The following is a 19,654-nucleotide window of genomic DNA, read 5'->3' on the forward strand; positions in this document are numbered from 1 at the left end:
ATAGAAACAGAAAATAGATTGGTGGTTGTCAGCAGATGGTGGGAAAGGAGGATGGGAAGTAACTGCTATGAATATGGGGTTTCTTTTGGGGTGATGAAAATGTTCTAAAATTGATTGTGGTAATGGTTGGACAACTTTGTGAATATAATAAAAACCACTGACTTGTGTACTTTAAATGGGTAAACTGCATGGTATGTAAATTATATCTCAATAAAGCTATTATAAAAATACCATTGTGGGCATTTTTTTATGTGATATGTGATGAATTTGTAAAGTGATCGGCATTCAACTTGAATAATAGCTCATTAGTGCCTAAGCACGTCTTACGGGCCAGGCGCAATGGCTTACACCTGTAATTCTAGCACTTTGGGAGGCCAAGGCAGGAGGATTACTTGAGGTCAGGAGTTTGAGACCAGCCTGGGGAACATAGTGAGACTCCCTCTCTACAAAAAATAGAAATCGCCCTGTAGTCTCAGCTACTTGGGAGGCTGAGGTGGGAGGACTGCTGAGCCCAGTAGTTGGAGGCTGCAGTGGGCCGACTGTGCCACTGCACTCCAGCCTGGGTGACAGAGCAAGACTCTGTTTCTAAAAAACAAAAACCTAGGTCCCAAACTCACTCTGAACCCATGGGGGTCATTTGATATTCCTACTGACCCTAATTAAATTTAATGCTGGTGTATCATAATTCAAATTTAGGTGTAATGGCAATTAAAGAAACAACCCCACATGGAACACTTGATGAGTGTATGTGTGAAGTGAAGATAAACAAAAAGAAGACAGCTAAGAAACTACATCATAGGTGGTTTCTTCCTTATCAACACCAGTCTGTGTGGTTCTCATGCCAGCATGAACAATAAACACACTTCTCCTGTCTCCTCCCTCCTTGGAAGCCCATGTGTTCACTGCATTAACAATGCACATGAGGACCACAGCAGCCAAACTGGTAAGGACTGAATGGGCAAGCTGAGAACCCCATAGTTCTCCCCTTGGCTTTCACCTCAGCTTTATAGGCCAAAGTTACCAGGGACGGAACTGTTTGTTTTGTTTTCTTGGGCTTTTTTGAGACGGGACCTGTTGCCCCGATTGGAGTGCAGTGGTGTGATCATAGCTCACTGCAGCCTTGACCTCCCAGGCTCAAGCAATCTTCCAGCTTTAGCCTCTTGAGTAGCTGGGACTACAGACATGTGCCACTGCTCCTAGCTATTTTTTTCTTATTTTTGTAGAGACACGGTCTCTCTCTCTTTTTTTTTTGAGATGGAGTCTTGCTCTGTCACTCAGGCTGGAGTGCAGTGGTGTGATCTCGGCTCACTGCAACCTCCACCTCCCAGGTTCAAGAGATTCTCCTGCCTTGGCCTCCCAAGTAGCCGGGATTACAGGCATGTGCCACCATGCCTGGCTGATTTTTGTATTTTTAGTAGAGACGGGGCCTTACCATGTTGGCTAGGCTGGTCTCAAACTCCTCACCTCAAGTGATCTGCCCACCTCGGCCTCCCAAAGTGCTGGGATTATAGGCGTGACCCACTGTGCCCAGCCAAGACAGAGTCTCTCTATGTTGCCCAGACTAGTCTTGAACTCCTGGGCTCAAATGATCTTCCTTCCTTGGCCTCCCAAAGTGCTAAGATTACAGGCGTGAGCCACCGTGCCTGGCTATGAGCTTGTTTTGGGTCTGACCTGCAGCCCCGGTTTGGACACTGTACACTGCTAATGCCTCTGAAGCCACTGCTGCTCTAGCCTCTGTTTTCCAAAATCCTCTTTATTTATTAAAAAAAATTTTTGAGACAAGGTCTTGCTCTGTTGCCCAGGTTGGAGGACACTGGTAATCATGGCTCACTGCAGCCTTGAACTCCCGGGCTCAAGCAATGCTCTCACCTCAGCCTCCCACTTAAATCGCTGGGACTACAGGTGTGCACCACCAAGCCCAGCTAACCAAAGTCTTCTTTAAAACCACTGTGAGTGCTTTAGCACAGAATACAATCTTGATGGAAATCTGTGCCAGGACTAGAAATCCAACCACTGAATGATCACACAGATCTGCATGGCATGTTTCCTGCGTCTTCCAATACCAAGACCACCACATTAACACTGAGTAAACATCCTACACTTGTAAGTTGATTGTAACTCTATAAGGACTTTCTTGCCTTCTCTCTCAGTTGCTAGTCAGCAGTCAACAGGTTTCATCTATCAAAGATGTTTGCTAAAAAATATGACCAAACGACTTATTAAATAAAGCTCTAAAAGCTTTTAATAATACCATGTTGACATTCAAGCACGTATGTTTGGGGACCCTTTTCAGCAACTATTTTGAGTCTACAATGTGTGTCAGGGCCTAGCTTAGGCACTGGGGACTCCAGCAAACTCTGCCTCCTGGGATCAAGTGATTCTCATGCTTCAGCCTCCCGAGTAGCTGGGACCATAGGCACATGCCACCAGACCCGGCTAATTTTTGTATTTTAAGTAGAGATGGGGTTTTACCTGTTGGCCAGGCTGGTTTTGAACTCCTGGCCTCAAGTGAACCGCCCACCTCGGCCTCCCAAAGTGCTGGGATTACAGGTGCAAGCCACCGCCCCCGGCCCACAAGAACAAATTTTAACAAACAAGCAAAATAACAGCAGTAAAAACGTCAGGTCCTGGGAGAGCATTAAAATACTGTAGTTTCCTGACAAAGAGCGCCTGGACAGTCACCTTAGATGACGAGGGCAGAGCTTTTTGAAGAGGTGAGTATTCACAGGGACCTGAATTACAGAACGAGACAGCCAGGGGGAGCTCTGGGCCATCCCTAAGGAAGACGCACCCTAGCTGTGTGAGCACCACAGAGGGGCTGCCAAGCTCAGAGGCTCCTGTGGGGTTCTGTGAAGCAGGTTAGGTTTGAATGTACTCCATAGGAAGGTCCGCATTAGAGGAGGGAGAGCTGATTTCTGTGTCTAAAAGATCACTCCAGCTGTTGTGGAGAGGAGAGCCGAGGCCTGGGCTGTTGTGGTAGAGGTAGGAATGGAGACGTATGCAGATGGGGACATATTTTGGAACAGTCAATGGCACTTGCTGATAGCTCTCTTGAGGAAAAAGGATGGCTCGTGGTGCCCCTTCCAGATATGGGGAGGCCAGAGACAGAGGAGATTTCGGGGAAAAATTCAGATTCCACCTCACACGATAAATTTTAGGGGCTTATGAGATTATTTGTGAGTTAAAGGTCAACAAAACCCTATCCTTGTCTACCTCAGAACTGCCCTTGGTTAAGGTGTTTTAAAGTCAGTTCTTCTGAAAACCTGACAAAGAATGTCGGCAACATCATAAGGCACTGCTTATGATACTAGTGACCCCTCACAGGCAAGCTGTGTCTAAATGGGGAGGACTGTGAAGAAGAACATTCTTGGTGGGAAGCCACAGCTTCGAGGCTTCTGGAGCATGGTGATGCTTGTAACTGGGCATGCCTCTTGCTGGAATCCCTGGAAGCCATGCCTGTGGAGTGTTCACAAGAGATGTCAGCTTGGATTAGGACACGGGGCTGTTGACACCGGCTGCAGGAGCCCTGCCATGGGACATTTCTCCTTAAGTTGACACTTGGGTAGGTATGTAGGTGGGGTCAGTAGGTAGGGTCAGGGAATAGCCCCTGAACTTCTATGTGGACGACTGTGAGGACCCCTGTTGAAGAAACATTTGTGATGTTGCCCTGTGGTATGCCTACTTCCTGTCAATGTATCTCGCTAAGTAAAGCTAAGAAAGTCATGTGTGACCTATTTTGGTCTTGTGAATTTGACTGACTCATTGAACTTAAATCACCCAAACGCTGCAATGCAATCTCAAGTGGAGATGATCTCTCTCAAGAGGTCTTGCCGTCTAGATAGATAAGCATATCTGGAGTTCCAGTGAGAGATGAGAGCTGGAGATACACTCAACTTGGTTCAACACTGTCAACATCATGAGAAATTGTGATGGCTAATGGATGAACAGCATGAAAAATAGTTTCTGGAAATTTTTATTAGAGAACTCCATTTATTATTATATTTTCTTCTGAATTATTACAAGACATTTTAAGATGGAAAGGAATAATCCTCAGGGGAATTGTCAATGGTGAACATGAGGGAGCTTTGCCACATCTTTAGGTTTCAGCCCACTGAGGGCAGGCACATGCCTTAAACATCTTCTCTTCTCTTCTGGAAACCTGCACAGTGCTAGGCACATAGAAAGCACTCAAGCAATACCTGATTGGCTTCACAGGGAAAGGAGCTTACACTATACATGGACATCTTCTTACCTTTTCTTGACTTGCTTTCACTCTCCGTAACTTTCTCTACGCTCTTCCAATCCATGGAATGTGATGGCTATTCATCCATTAGCCATCACGATTTCTTGTGACGTTGACAATTTTGAACCAAGTTGAGTGTATCTCCAGCTCTCATCTTTCACTGGAACTCCAGATATGCTTATCTGTCTAGACGGCAAGACCTCTTGCTGTCTCCGCTTGAGATTGCATTGCAGCATTTGGGTGGTCTTAAGTTCAATGAGTCAGTCAATCTCTAGCTACCCATCAATCCTCCCAAATCACAGCAGGGTGCATGTTGCATAAGCCAGATGATTCTAGATCCCCCAACTTTTTTTTTTGAAACGGAGTCTCCCTTTGTCACCCAGGTTGGAGTGCAGTGGCACAATCTTGGCTCACCGCAACCTCCGTCTCCCAGGTTCAATAGATTCTCCTGCCTTAGCCTCCAGAGTAGCTGGTATTACAAATGCCCATCACCAAGATTGGCTAATTTTTGTATTTTTAGTACAGATGCGATTTCACCAGGTTGGCCAGGCTGGTCTTGAACTCGTGACCTCAAGTGATCTGCCCACCTGGGCCTCCCAAAGTGCTGGGTTTACAGGTGTGAGCTACCGTGACTGGCCCCTAGATCCCCCGACTTTTCTTCACACCTCCTGCAATTTTGCTGTTATCTTTATTAGCTGCCTTCTCTAAGTGTTAGCTTTGAAGGAAAAACTTTATTGCCGAGGATAAATGGTACATGGTACATGTGGTAGAGTGAAGTTGGTGGATTTCTGTGACCCAGTAGAAAGAAGGGCCCAATTGTACCTGTGAATTTGAAGGTTGGTATTGTCCAGTGTGACCAGCCCATTGGTGGCCGTCCTTCGGTAGCCTGCTGGGGGCCTTTCCAACATGTCAATAGGATACCAGTATCGCACCAGCACACCTTCACTGCGGAGGTACGTTTCTACCTGCACCAATTCATTCACCTACAATAGGAAAAGAAAATGTCTGTGCTGTTTGCTTTTGTTTTCCGTGTGTGTGCGTGTGTGTGTGTGTGTGTGTGTGTGTATTTTCAGTCCAGGATAATTTGTAACTAATTGCTATATCATAGACAAAACAAATGAAAGAGAATTCCCAATACATTTTTGAAACACATATTATAAGTAATCTTATTACTATATAAACTTGCTATGTGCTTTTCTAAGAAAATAACAAAATAACAAACATCAGAAATCAGAGAGATCTTATTTTATTTTTTTTGAGATGGAGTCTCACTGTGTCATCCAAGCTGGAGTGCAGTGGCGTCATCTCGGCACACTGCAGTCTCTGCCTCCCAGGTTCAAGAGATTCTCCCGCCTCAGCCTCCCAAGTAGCTGGGACTAGGCACCCACCACTGTGCGCAGCTAATTTTTGTATTTTTAGTGGAGATGGGGTTTCACCATGTTGGCCAGGCTGGTCTTAAACTCCTCACCTCAAGTGATCCGCCTGCCTTGGCCTCCCAAAATGCTGGGATTACAGGCGTGAACCACCATGCCCAGCCAGGAATCAGAGAGATTTTAAATGAATTCTTAAATATAAATGTGAATTAACGACATACTAGAAAGGCCAAAAGCCAATTATTAAAAAAAAAAAAACTTCAATCAAAATAAAAAAGAACACGATAATATATACATAAACACACACACAACCAGACTAATATATATATATTTATACATATATATAACCAGACTATAGCAATAAATGCTAGTTTCATGCCATTGATTTAGTCTAAGTTCAAAGACATCTGCTTAGTACTGAGTGTTTTAGTTTTTCCATACCAGATGGAAAATTTTAATTGATACAATAAAGATTTTCAGTGTAATCATAAGTTAGCAATTTAAAGAGAATAGTGCTATATTTCCAGCACACACTGTTGCTAGGTAAAATTTATGTTCATTGTTTTTATGTTAATAATATCTTAAAAGCAGGGAATCTGATAGCTCTATTTTATTTCTAGGAAAATAAAAAGTAAGCTCATACATATGCATTTTGGATGCAAATACCAATGCAATTTTCATTTAGGGATTATTAAAATGGAGAGAAATTACCTTAGAAATAACAGAATGATTACAATAAGGACAATTCTATTTTTCTAATTTTTATTTTCACACATTTCCATTGCTCAAAAATATCATCAGTAATGTATTTTCTTATAATCAGAGTCAGAAGTTTGCATCAGAAGGCAGTGGGAGATTAACAGTATTATTGATGGAATTTTCCATTTGAAAGTTCACCTCAGTGACCACCAGTCAATCAACAGCCCCTCTAAAAAAATGTAATGAGTTAAATTACACTCTGACAAAATAGAGTCAGATGATGTAATTTTTTTTTTTTTTTTTGAGACAGAGTCTTGCTCTGTTGCCCAGGTTGGAGTGCCATGGCATGATCTCGGCTCACCGCAACCTCTGCCTCTGGGGTTCAAGCAATTCTCCTGCCTCGGCTTTGTATTTTTAGTAGAGATGGGGTTTCATCATGTTGGCTAGGCTGGTCTCAAGCTCCTGACCTCAAGTGATCCACCTGCCTCGGCCTCCCAAAGTGCTGGGATTACAGGCATGAGCCACCGCATCTGGCCTAAAGATGTAAATTTTTTCAAGGTAAATTTCAAAGCATTAATGGAACCTAATATCATCTGTATCTCTCTAGACAGATACCAATGTACAGTGATTGATAATATTAATATCTTATCAGAGACTCTCAGGCTTGATCTGTATATTATTTCACCAGTTTTTCCTGCATAGGAAGCTTCTCAAATACAAGGATGGGCATGCAACCTCAGAATCACATAGTCATGGCTTTCAAACAGGAGTCTCTTTTCAAAAGAAAGCTTTGGCCTTGTCCTCTCTTACTCTGTTACTTCTCTGCCCCCTTCCCTAAAAGTCCTAGCTGTGTCCTAGGAGAGAGCTTTGCAAAATGGAGGAGGAAACCACTGATCCAGTTTAATACACTCATTTCACAGTTAGGGAAATTGAGGCTGAGAGAATCAGTGAGATGACGTGATCAAAATGACAGAACTTTTTTCTTTTTTTTTTCCTTTGGAGACAGGGACTCACTCTGTTGCCCAGGCTGGAGAACACTGAGGCCATCACAGCTCACTGCAGCCTTGACCTCTCAGGCTCAAACGATCCTCCACCTTAGCCTCCCACATAGCTGGGACTACAGATATGCCCACCATGACTGGCTAATTTTTTGTAGAGACAGGGTCTCGCCATGTTGCCCAGGCTGGTCTTGAACTCCTGGGCTCAGGTAATCCTCCTTCCTCGGCCTCCCAAAGTGCTGGGATTACAGGTGTGAGCCCCACGCCCAGCCTATTTCTTTGATTTGTGTCTGTATGACCATCATGACAATGACAGATCATCCATTCATCAAGGACAATGGGGACTTTTCCCTGGGAACTTGGGTAGATATAATGCAGGAACAGTTTGAACATGTCAGACAGAAAATAATGGTAGACGTGGTGTGGTCTGAAGGTGCTGACAGCTTTCAGACTGGACAGCCTACCATCTATTGCCAGCCCTGATCTGAGTCCCTGAGGAAAGCTCAGGCAAGTCAATTGGCATTAGAGCATTTTTGCTTTGTGTCTTCGTCCCTGATTTGAAGAGAAACTCATCTGTATAATCACTTTTTAAGGTACTTGGGAATCTGGGCATGACAGCCTCAGTATACATAAAATAGCTTATTAATCAGAATGGCTGTTCACTCACTGAATCAACATCTAAGACGACTCCATGAAGCCCAAAGGTTTTCAGCATCCCTCGGATGGCAAATTTTGGCAGAGCAGTTCCAACAGCACTGCTGGCTACATTATTGCTGTCTGGAGAGCGGGTTACTACTGTGAGACCTGAGGAGTGTAGAGGGAGAAGTTTTTCAGGAAAAAGTACCACTGCATCTGGGTTCTTACATTTAGCATCTAAAATAGCTCTCCAGATAAAAATAAAATAATAAAATAAAATATAATAAAATAGCTCTATGGGCTTTAGCAGAACCCTGTTTTGTTATAACCAAGCAAGAACACAACTCAGTCTGGAAGGTAATAGAACGTTGTAAAAGCTCTTACAATTGAAGAATAAAAAGACAAGCCAGTTTAAAATGGGCAAATAATTTTTTGTTTGTTTTTTGAGACAGAGTCTTGCTCTGTGGCCCAGGCTGGAGTGCAGTGGTGTGATCTCGGCTCACTGCAACCTCTGCCTCCCAGGTTCAAGTGATTCTCCTGACTCAGCCTCTAGAGTAGCTGGGATTACAGGCGTGCACCACCAGGCCCGGCTATTTTCTATATTTTTAGTAGAGATGGAGCCCGGGCCCTACCTCTCTTCTTGTGCAGCTGCCTGCCCCTCTCAGCTCATGCTACCGAGTTCTGGGAAGTGGGAAGGGCCCCACCAGGGTTGCTCTAGGGCTTCACATGGGGCAGTGTGGAAGAGGTCAGCTCAGAGTAAGGAGAGTCACCCTAGGAGAGCCACCAGCTGCTTGTGCACATTAAGGAAAATTCAACCTCTCATTTCATAGGAAATTTCATAGGTGGAGTAAGGAGGAAAGCAAAACCTTTTCGAACTTTATCAATTGTGAACTTGTTTGCTTCGTCTTTAATGTCTTCAATGGTGGGAAGATAAAGGTCTCTTGGGATGCCACCATTCTCTTCATAGAGAAATTCAACCGTCTGTCGGGCAATATCCACCATACCTAAAAAATATAACAGCACTGGGTAAGAGCACCATACCTAAAAAATATAACAGCACAGATCAACCACGACACTGACTTACACGTAGAGTGAAATGATAAGGGAATCTTTCAAACACTGTTTATGGGAGTACATAACCCTCTGGCGAAGGAAATTATGCAGTATCTACCATGTTTGGAATACTAAATGCACTATTTTTAGGAATGTCTCAAATCTGTTCCACAGAAATATAAGCACTAAGGCCAGGCACAGTGGTTCACACCTGTAATCCCAGCACGTTGGGAGGCTGAGGCGGGTAGATCACTTGAGGCCAAGAGTTCAAGACCAGCCTGGCCAACACGGTGAAACCCTGTCTCTACTAAAAATACAAAAATTAGTCAGCCATGGTGGCGGGTGCCTGTAAACCCAGCTGCTCGGGAGGTTGAGGCAGGAGAATTGCTTGAACCCAGGAGACAGAGGTTGCAGTGAGCCAAACTGGCGCCACTGCACTCCAGCCTCAACAACAGGGAAAGACTCCATCTTAAAAAAAAAAAAAAAAAAAAAAAAAAAAAAAGGGCCAGGCGTAGTGGCTCACGCCTATAATCCCAACACTTTGGGAGGCCGAGGTGGGTGGATCACCTGAGGTCAGGAGTTCGAGACCAGCCTGGCCAACATGGCAAAACCCCGCCTCTACTAAAAATACAAATTAGCTGGGCGTGGTGGCAGGTGCCTGTAATCCCAGCTACTCGGGAGGCTGAGGCAGGAGAACTGCTTGAACCCGGGAGGTGGAGGTTGCAGTGAGCTGAGATTGCACCATTGCACTCCAGCCTGGGAGACAGAGCAAGTAACACTGTTGGTAGATAGCAAAAAAGTGGAAAAAACCGAAGTGTTCATCAGTATAAAATGACTAAAAATGGTCCATTATTTTGCAGTTATTTCATTTTCGTTAACTCAAAATAACAAATTACAGGATAAATGGAGAGGAAGAAGAAAGTGAGGGTAACGTTTCTTTTTCTTTTCTTTTCTTTTTTTTTTTTTTTTTGAGACAAGAGTCTTGCTCTGTCGCCCAGGCTGGAGTGCAGTGGTGCAATCTCGGCTCACTGCAACTTCCATCTCCCAGGCTCAAGTGATTCTAATGCTTCAGCCTCTCAAGTAGTTGGGATTACAGGCACGCACCAACAGACTTGGCTAATATTTTTGTATTTTTAGTAGAGATGGGGGTTCACCATGTTGCCTAGGCTGGTCTCAAAACTCCTGACCTCAAGTGATCTGCCTGCCTTGGCCTTCCAAAGTGCTGAGATTACAGGTGTGAGCCACCGTGCCTGGCCATGTTTATTTCTCTATATATTTTTGTACTGTTTGATTTTTACTGCAATAAACACATGTTGCTCGTTTAGGAGAGAGAGAAGGCTATATGAGCTTCTTCTATCCACTTATTGAGATTCCTCTTTCTTCCCAGAGAAAGAACATACGATTATGTTTGATAGCAACAGCTACTATTAATTAATAAACCAAGTAATTAAATGTCCAAAGACCTGGGAAGAAAAGCATTATGGGAGGAAAGCAACATGGGCACAATTCCTCCATATCCTGTTGTTGCCTTAGGCCCCACAGTGCCCACGACGTTGTGGGTGAAAGGGCAGGTGTTGGTCAGGGGCAGTAGCTCACACCTGTAATCCTAGCACTTTGGAGGCCCAGGTGGGAAGACTGTTTGAAGCCAGGAGTTCAAGACCAGCCTGAGGGACATAGCAACACCTTGTCACTATAAAAAATAAAAAAATTAGCCAGGCATGATAGTGAGTGCCTGTAGTCCCAGGTACTCAGGAAGCTGAAGCAGGAGGATCTCTTGATCCCAAGAGTTTGAGGCTGCAATGAGCTATGATTGCACCACTGCACTCCAGCCCAGTTAATATAGAGCGAGACTCTCTCAAAAAAATAATTTAAAAAGTGGGTGTTGATAGAATCTGCTTTTTTTTTTTGAGACGGGAGTTTCGCTCTGTTGCCAAGGCTGGAGTGCAGTGGTGCGATATTTGATCACTGCAAGCTCTGCCTCCTGGGTTCCTGCCATTCTCCTGCCTCAGCCTTCCGAGTAACTGGGACTACAGGTGCCCGCCACCATGCCCGGCTAATTTTTTGTATTTTTAGTAGAGACAGGTTTCACCGTGTTAGCCAGGGTGGTCTCAATCTCCTGACCTTGTGATCCGCCTGCCTCGGCTTCCCAAAGTCCTGGGATTACAGGCGTGAGCCACTGCGCCTGGCCTAGAATCTGCTTTTTTTACACAAGGCCTAACTCCATCCCACCTATCTATCATTCTTTTATTCACTGGTCTTACTGTAAGGAAAAAGCATGGCAATTTTCTGAGCAGAGTTTAAAAGGGGGCTGTGATTAGAGACAGACGCTTTTGGAATTAAGTGTTAGAATAAACAAGAAATTGTGGCCTAAGATTAGAAGATTAGGGAACAATAATCTTTGCAATGTTTTCAAAAGGAACAGTGGGTATGAGAAAAAAATACTGTTTGTTTATGTATGTGTGTACGTATGTATGTATGTATTTGAGACAGACTCTCGTTCTATCTTGCCCAGGCTGGAGTGCAGTGGCACAATCTCGGCTCACTGCCGCTTCTGCCTCCTGGGTTCAAGCGATTCTCCTGTCTCAGCCGCTGGAGTAGCTTGGACTATAGGTGTGTGCCACCACACCCAGCTAATTTTGCATTTTTAGTAGAGATGGGGTTTCGCCATGTTGGCCAGGCTGGTCTCGAACTCCTGACCTCAGGTGATCCACCCACCTCAGCCTCCTAAAGTGCTGGGATTATAGGCGTGAGCAACCATGGCCGGTCAAAAATACTGTTTAATAAGCAGGAATCAGGGAACAGTGAGAGACTGCCAAATCAACCTTGCAGAGCACATATTCCATTTTAAAGATGGGGAAAGCCCAGAGATATTAAGTAATTTTCTCAAGTCCACACAGCTGGTAAATAGTGCGACTTCAGATGTGAACTGTTAACCACCAGACCACAGAGTTTCCCATTATAACCACTCCAGCTTCACTGCAGCAGCCCATCAACCCAAAATACTCAGCCAAATCGACAAGCAAATCAAAGACCAGCAATGAAAACAAAAGATCAGAGTTCACTAAAGGTAAGGTTGAAGACACTGTTAAGTCTGGTGCAACATTAGATGAGTCTCTCCTGATTTACATTCTGATTTTCATCCAGCTCCTCACTTCAAGTCATGAAGTAACCTCCTTAGCAGAACAAAAAGTACCAGACCTAGTTGTAAGGCCCCCTTTATCTGGTCCAGGCCCGATTTCCGCTCTGCTTCATTGCGGAAGCGTCTTCGGATGGTAGGAAAAACCTTGGTCTCCCATGCTTTCACCAGCAGGGCGTAGTGGTCCTCCTGGAAGCAGAAGGAACCTCATGAACAGAGAAGGAATATCTGGTGCAGGCATCACTGTTTCCCTAACTTACAGCCCTCACCCTGAGGCCTTCACCCCACTTAAATGCCAGTAATAGAAAGATCAGGCATGGACCCCTGTACTAGATACACCCCCAGATGCCAGGGCAGGGAACAGCAACACTAGGGCAAGCTCTTCCTTTCCCTCTAAAGAAGCCATAGAAGCACTTTCACAGGATTCTGAACTATTGCAAAGCACTTCACTTCTCCAGTTTCTGGATCTTCGCTGGGCAAAATGGCCCAACGGATATCGCTATTGATAGGGGTTTAGAAAAATTAACACTGTAAGGTCACTGTTCAAGCACAATGATGTCACTGAGAGTAACAAAACCAGCTTTGCACTCTCACATCAAAATCACTCCTCAAGGCTTGTCCTAGTCACTAGGGAGCTAAGCAAATGCTGCTGAGTCCTGATCTAAGCCTGCGGGTCTCTTACCTGCGGGATGTCATCATCGTCATCATCATCGCTTTCATCATCTGCAATGGGAGGCGGGTGAGGGTCTGGGCCAGAGGTGATGAAATTCTCATAGCTGAGCTCGACTTTATAATGACAGGAGGTGTCACTATCATATTCTGTAACAGAGCACAAGGACAGCGAATTCTAAACAAGAGAAGGCTAGAAAAATCCTTAATTTCTCACCCTTAGACAAACCAGATTATCTTAATTTGCATGATAGGAAGACTCCTAGTACACTGAGGAATTTTAAATCACAGAGTCTAGGAATAACTAATTATCTATAATTACCCTGAATCCTAAAATAGTTTTTATGAGTATAATTCATTCAATTCAGAGAAGACTTTAGAAAGTCCTTCACTATAGAACTAAATAGGCTTTTTATTTTTATTTTTTTTTTTTTTATTTTTTATTTTTTTTGAGACAGAAGCTCACTCTGTTGCCTAGGCTGGCAAGCAGTGGTGCAAAGATAGGTCACTGCAGCTAAACCTCCTGGGCTCCCACCTCATCCTCCTGAGTGGCTGGGACTACAGGTGTGTGCCACCACATCTGGCTATTTTTTAAATTTTTTTGTAGAGACAGGGTCTCACTGTGTTGCCTAGGCTGGTCTCAAAATCCTGGGCTCAAGCCATCCTCCTTCCTTGACCCCCCAGTGTTGGGATTATAGATGTGAGCCACTGTGTCTGGCCCTAAACAGAATCTTAAAACAGTTTGCAAACCAGTATCCCATGGGCCAAATATGGCCTGCAAACATCCTTACTTTGGTGAGCTTTTTTATTTAATTTTATGACAAAATTGTTACAAGTAATCACAAAAGTTTTTTTTTTTTTTGAGACGGAGTTTCGCTCTTGTTGCCCAGGCTGGAGTGCAATGGCGCGATCTCGGCTCACTGCAACCTCCACCTCCCGGTTCAAGCAATTCTTCTGCCTCAGCCTCCTGAGTAGCTGGGATTACAGGCACACACCACCACCCCCAGCTAATTTTGTATTTTTAGTAGAGACGGGGTTTCTTCATGCTGGTCAGGCTGGTCTCGAACTCCCAACCTTAGGTGATCTGCCCAACTCGGCCTCCCAAAGTGCTGGCATTACAGGCGTGAGCCACCTCGCCCGACCATCATAAAAGTTTTCAGTGCACACCTATATATCCATTGCCTAGCATTTTATTATTCTGTGATTACCTCGGTTTTAGGACAATTTTTGAAAATGAGTAACACTGTGACATGAGGAGACTTCATACAAAGTCCTGGGGCTCTAGTGGTCTTGCACTGGCTGCCCTGAGGCATAGCAGGTTTCCTGGAAATAGGGATGAACTTTGTGGTCTGCTGTGCTTCCTCCTGCTCCCCACCTTCTTTCACCAGGCCCGTGACCCCATTACCAATGGGCACGTGAGTTTGCAACTCCTGATTGTAATGAGGATGCTCAAGTGCAATGGGTTTATGGAATTCATAACATTCACGGTCTCAGGAAGCCACGGAGGCAGTAAGTTCCAGGAGGTGACTTACGTTGCTGAGCGGTGGCCACGGCAGCAATCCGGCATGGTGGCCCATGAGTGCCTGGGTCTGATGCAATACTGGTGCCAGCATCATTGTCACTGTCAGATGCCATGGCGAAAGGCAGGGCCTCAAAGTTAGCGCTGATCTCTTCTGCTAGGTCAGTGCACAGGTCAGCAGCGTTGCGGTGGGCCTGCCCTTCCGCGTAGGCAAACGGCCGGGAGCCAAAGTTAGCTCGGGTTTTGGTGTTCTGGAAAGGAGACCAAATGAAGGATTTGGAAAGACTTACATTTATTTTTATTTCTGCAAGAGCCCAAGGTGCAGCTCACTAAATGTCACCTTGGAAGAATAGCCCGAGGTGTGTGCTGGCATGAGAAACCAGGTGGGGGCTGGAGGGACTGAGCACACCTGCGCTCAGAGCCCTGTACAGCCAGCCCTGCCTCCCTGTCCCTCACCTCACACTCTCATGTACTTTGCTGCTCAAACACATTGACCTCTCATTTCCAACACTGCTCCTCTCTACCTGACACTGCTCCTCTCTACCTGACACCAGCACCCATGCTGTTCCTTCCACCTAGAATATTCTTTTGTCCAACTTTGCCTAGTTAAGACCAGCTAATATTCCAGACCTGCCTCAAGCAGCACTTCTTCAGATTAAGAGATACAAGATCAGATATGCCTGCCACTTGCTTCTAGGAAGTCTATGATTCTCATTCACAGCATTTATTAGTCTGTGATTACATACATACACATGCATATTTATGTGATTATTTGACTACTGTCTGATTGATTCCTCCAACTGATCATAACCCAATGAAGACAGAGATCATATCTGTTTTGCTCACTGCTATATATCCAGAGCTTAGCATAGTGCTTGACATAGGGTAAGTATTCAATAAATATTTGTTGAATGCATGAATGGAACAGGCTGAGAAATGCTGCTTTAAATTATTGGCATCATTAATTCACTCAACAAATACAGAGATAAAAGATGGTTTCAGACACATGGTACAGGGCCAGATCCTATAGGACCTTATAGGTTATTTTTTTAAAAGATGGAGCTTGGCCGGATGTGGTAGCTCTTGCCTGTAATCCCAGCACTTTGGGAGGCCGAAGTGGGCGGATCATGAGGTCAGGAGTTCGAGACCAGCCTAGCCAACATGGTGAAACTCCATCTCTACTAAAAATACAAAAATTAGCCCGGTGTGGTGGTGCACATCTGGAGTCTCACTATGTTGCCTAGGCTGGAGTACAACTGACTATTCATAGGTGCAATCATAACGCATTGCAACCTGGAACTCCTGGGCTCAAGTGATACTCCTAACTCAGCCTCCAGAGCAGCGGGGACTACTTTGGCACTACCACATCTGGCATCTTGTAAGTCATTATAAAGACTTGGGCTTTTAAAATGCGTGACACGAGAAGCCACTGACTGGATAGTGACATTCCAACTAACATCTTGAAAAGATCATTGTGATTGCTGGGTTGAAAAGACATGTATTACCTTAGAGATGTCCTGAAGGGGGGAAAAAAAAAGATAAGACATGTGAACGGGCAAGAATGGGGGCTGGGAGAGGAGTCAGAACACTGTAATGAGCTACCCAAGGGAAGATGGTGGCAGGAACGGGTTGTTGATGGAAGAATGGGAGAAGGGGTCAGATTCTAGATACATTTTGAAGGTTAGAATCAAGATCTGCTGACAGGTTGGATGTGGAGCAGGAGAAAAAAGAGGAGTCAAGGAGAATATCAAGGTTTTTGGCTTTAGCAACTAAAAGCATGGAGCTGCCATTTCCTCAGATGAAGAAGACTGGGGAAGTGGCAGCTTTGGGTTTGGGGGAGAGTTAGGCTCAGTCTTGGTCACGTTAACCTCGACATGCCAATAAGGCATCTCTTTAGAGATGTTGCCCCGGCTGCTTGGTATGTGAGCATGGAGTTTAGGGAAAGGTCTGGGATACAGATATGGATTTGGGAGCTACCAGCATGTAGTAAGTAATAATGTTCCAGAACATTGGATATTAATAGATGCCCCTTAAGAAACAAGAGTTCCATCATTAAACATGTATGAGGATGCTGGTTAACTAAGTTGAACTTACAAATCTTTACTGAAGGTTCTCTCCAAGTTTCTGACATACTGAGCAACCAAAGAGAATCACTTTCAAAATTTACTTGATCATGTAATCATTTTACTGACATTTGAAAGAACTCTAGTGTTCCTTGCATTGTTGTCTGGGAAAGGTTGCTAAAAAGATGTGAAGGCAATGAAGCACTAAGTTCCTGATACAGCATCATTCAGTCTAAGACTGTGGGGTCAATACAAAGGAAGCACACACTCGCTCAAGCTGGCTCTGCCCTTCCTCTGCCATTGTGTACCAATATTACGTACAATGAGGTCCTGTTTGCTCCCTTTCATTTTTCCATGTCTAACAGGAACAGGTGATGAAGGAGAATTTGTTTTCCTTTCCCAACAAGGTAACCTGCCTTTTTCTGAATGTGAACCACTGGCCACATGCCACCAGAGACGTCTTCAAGATACGGTGAGAGGCGCTGCCCGCAGTATGTGAAGTACACTCGGCCCTTGGCTGGCTGTCCCGGAGGAGGTGGAGTCCCCTCGGTTCTCTCCCAGCCGATTCCTGCCACGTCACCTATAGCAGAGAATGGGAAGGAAAACACATTTTCTCCCTTTTATTAAGTAAATTTTAAATTTGCAACCAGAGTGTCACCCTACACATCACTGACTATTTATGCCCTCATTTACTTCTGAAATGGACATGAAGTTATTGTATTTATTTATTTATTGAGATGGAGTCTCACTCTGTTGCCCAGGCTGGAGTACAGTGGCGCCATCTCGGCTCACTGCAACCTCTGCCTCCCGGGTTCAAGCAATTCTCCTGCCTCAGCCTCCAGAGTAGCTGGGATTACAGGCGCCTACCAGCATGCCCAGTTAATTTTTGTATTTTTAGTAGAGATGGGGTTTTGCCATGTTGGCCAGACTGATCTCGAACTCCTGACCTCAGGCAATCCGCCTGCCTCGGCCTCCCAAAGTGCTGGAATTACAGTCGTGAGCCACCGCGCCCAGCCTAAGTTTTTATATTTAGATATAAAGTAACATAACAGAAACAACCCATTTAAAGAAGCTGTCAGAATTTTTAGAAGGAAAATGCCTAGTGTCTGTGTTAAATTAGTTACCGCAATTACATATTAAATTTAGCCTTTATTTTCCTGGCAGGCAAGAAAAAAATGAAAAACACTAGGTACTATTTTTAAAATAGAAAAATGAAGTTTTTCTCTTTTGACACATGGAGGATTACTTATGACAAATAAGTAAAAAGGTAATAGTAATATCATCTCCGGTGGAATATTCAGAAATGGCCTTAAAATATATAATTTAAGGCCAGACGTGATGGTTCATGCCTGTAATCCCAGCATTTTGGGAGGCCAAGGTGGGAAGACTGCTTGAGCACAGGAGTTCAAGACCAGCCTAGGCAACACAGTGAGACTTCGTCTCTACAAAAAATACAAAAATTAGTCAGGCATGGTGGTGTGTGCCTATGGTCCCAGTTACTCAGGAGGCTGAGGTGGGAGGGTCACTTGAGCCCAGGGGGTCAAGGCTGCAGTGAGCTGTGATTGCACCACTGCACTCTAGCCGGGGTGACAGAGTGAGACCCAGTCTCAAAAAAAAAAAAAGAAAAAAGAAAAACAAAATACATATATAATTTTAAACTTCACCCACAATGTAAGCTAAAGATAGACCATTAAATTCCATTATGTTCCCTACTTATAAGCATTTAAGGCATTTTGCAAAAAGTGAAGGTAACCAACATAATCCAGGCTGTTATCTGATCAGATGACTGGACACCGGGGTAGGACTTACAGAACCAAGAGGAGCCTGTCGATCGCATCAGCACTCTTACATCAGCTGCCTCAAGCAAGCTGCTACCACGTGTGGCCTTATAATTTATCTTTTGTAAATTCTCCAATAAGTGCATGAAGTTCTAAGGTTCTGTTTTGATCACAGAGTCTCCTATGGCTTAGATACCATAGGAATGGGAGCTTTCCAGTGGCTGGGGACTTGTCATCGTTCGCCATGGCATCCCCAGGGGCCGGAAGAGGGCCTAGCAGGTAGGAGATGCTCAGCAAGTATCTGTTGATGAATGGAAGCCCATGTATTGGTAGAGGGGTTGAGATTCTGTTAGACAGATTGGGTTCTAATTCCTATTCCTTTGCAGACACATTTCTCTAGAAAGGGGGTAGTCTGTGTGCCCATAGTCCAGTCCTAAATGTTCTCAAAAACCAAAACTGATAAAACAACAAATACAGCAACAAGGAAATAAAAACACTGAAAATGCTCCCCCAGCCTACCACCCCCCCCCCCCCCGACATACCCTTTTGTGCTGAAAGCGCTTAGGTAAGTACTCTGCTGAGATGTCTGAGTTCTGCTTTGTGAAGTAAGAGAAAAATTTTTACTTTGCCCTGAAATGATTTCCAAGTCATAATATGACTTGGCTTGAGTAAAAACACTATGCTGCCAGGGGCCAGGCGTGGTGGCTCACACCTGAGAGCCCAGCACTTTGGGAGGCTTAGGCAGGCAGATTACTTGAGATCAGAAGTTTGAGACCAGCCTGGCCAACATGGTGAAACCCCGTCTCTACTAAAAATACAAAAATTAGCTGGGCATGGTGGCAGGCACCTGTAATCCCAGCTATATGGGAGGCTATGGCAGGAGAATTGCTTGAGCCCAGGAGGTGGAGGTTGCAGTGAGTTGAGATCGCACCACTGCACTCCAGCCTGAGTGACAGAGCAAGACTCCATTTCAAAAGAACAAACAAACAAACAAACAAACAAAAACATTAAAAAAACCACACTGTGCTCCCAGGAAAAGTGTAATTTAACAAGCAGCACCCTTAAGGACAAGCGATGGCAAAAGTACCCTCCAGGCAGCTATAAGAGGTTACCTACTGGAGTGACTTCATATTCCCCATCTCATCATCCCAGATTGTTTACTATGTATCTCAATTTAAGTTCTATTATAGATGAAGCCTAAGATGCATTGTCAAAAAATAAGTAATCAACATATTTGGCTGCTTCGAATGTCAGCAGGACAGTTCTGTTTCTTTGCTATAGCTGGAGTACGTAGGGCCAATCCTAATTCAACTACTATACAGATCTAGTTATTTACATGGAGGCTAAAAAGGAGGAAAGGGTTCTTTATTGAGTTGACTGTCTATGTGACTGAAACATACAGGCAGAATATTTGTCAAAGCTTGACCAGATGTTTATAGGCTGTATCTACCAATAAGGCGTTTCTCTCTCTCTCTTTGTTTTTTGAG

The 19,654-nt window shown here is 44.5% G+C and overlaps 1 protein-coding gene across 8 annotated transcripts in view; it reads right to left on the reverse strand.

The window, feature by feature from the left end:
* HECTD4 (HECT domain E3 ubiquitin protein ligase 4) overlaps positions 1 to 19,654 on the reverse strand; it is a 223,083-nt gene that overhangs the window by 36,880 nt on the left and 166,549 nt on the right. For all 8 annotated transcript variants that reach the window (XR_008512136.1, XM_024256626.3, XM_054527627.2 and 5 more), the window contains exons 49-55: positions 16,806 to 16,969; positions 14,340 to 14,577; positions 12,821 to 12,957; positions 12,201 to 12,327; positions 8,816 to 8,953; positions 7,981 to 8,117; positions 5,066 to 5,226 (exon numbers count right to left, since the gene is read on the reverse strand). Coding sequence is in view for 7 of the 8 variants with exons in the window: in XM_024256626.3 (XP_024112394.2) it covers positions 5,066 to 5,226; positions 7,981 to 8,117; positions 8,816 to 8,953; positions 12,201 to 12,327; positions 12,821 to 12,957; positions 14,340 to 14,577; positions 16,806 to 16,969 (1,102 nt within the window). In the remaining variant the exon portion in view is untranslated. The remainder of the gene's footprint in view (positions 1 to 5,065; positions 5,227 to 7,980; positions 8,118 to 8,815; positions 8,954 to 12,200; positions 12,328 to 12,820; positions 12,958 to 14,339; positions 14,578 to 16,805; positions 16,970 to 19,654) is intronic.

Source organism: Pongo abelii, chromosome 10 (genome assembly GCF_028885655.2).
Source record: "Pongo abelii isolate AG06213 chromosome 10, NHGRI_mPonAbe1-v2.0_pri, whole genome shotgun sequence".
NCBI classification, from domain to species: Eukaryota; Metazoa; Chordata; class Mammalia; order Primates; family Hominidae; genus Pongo; species Pongo abelii.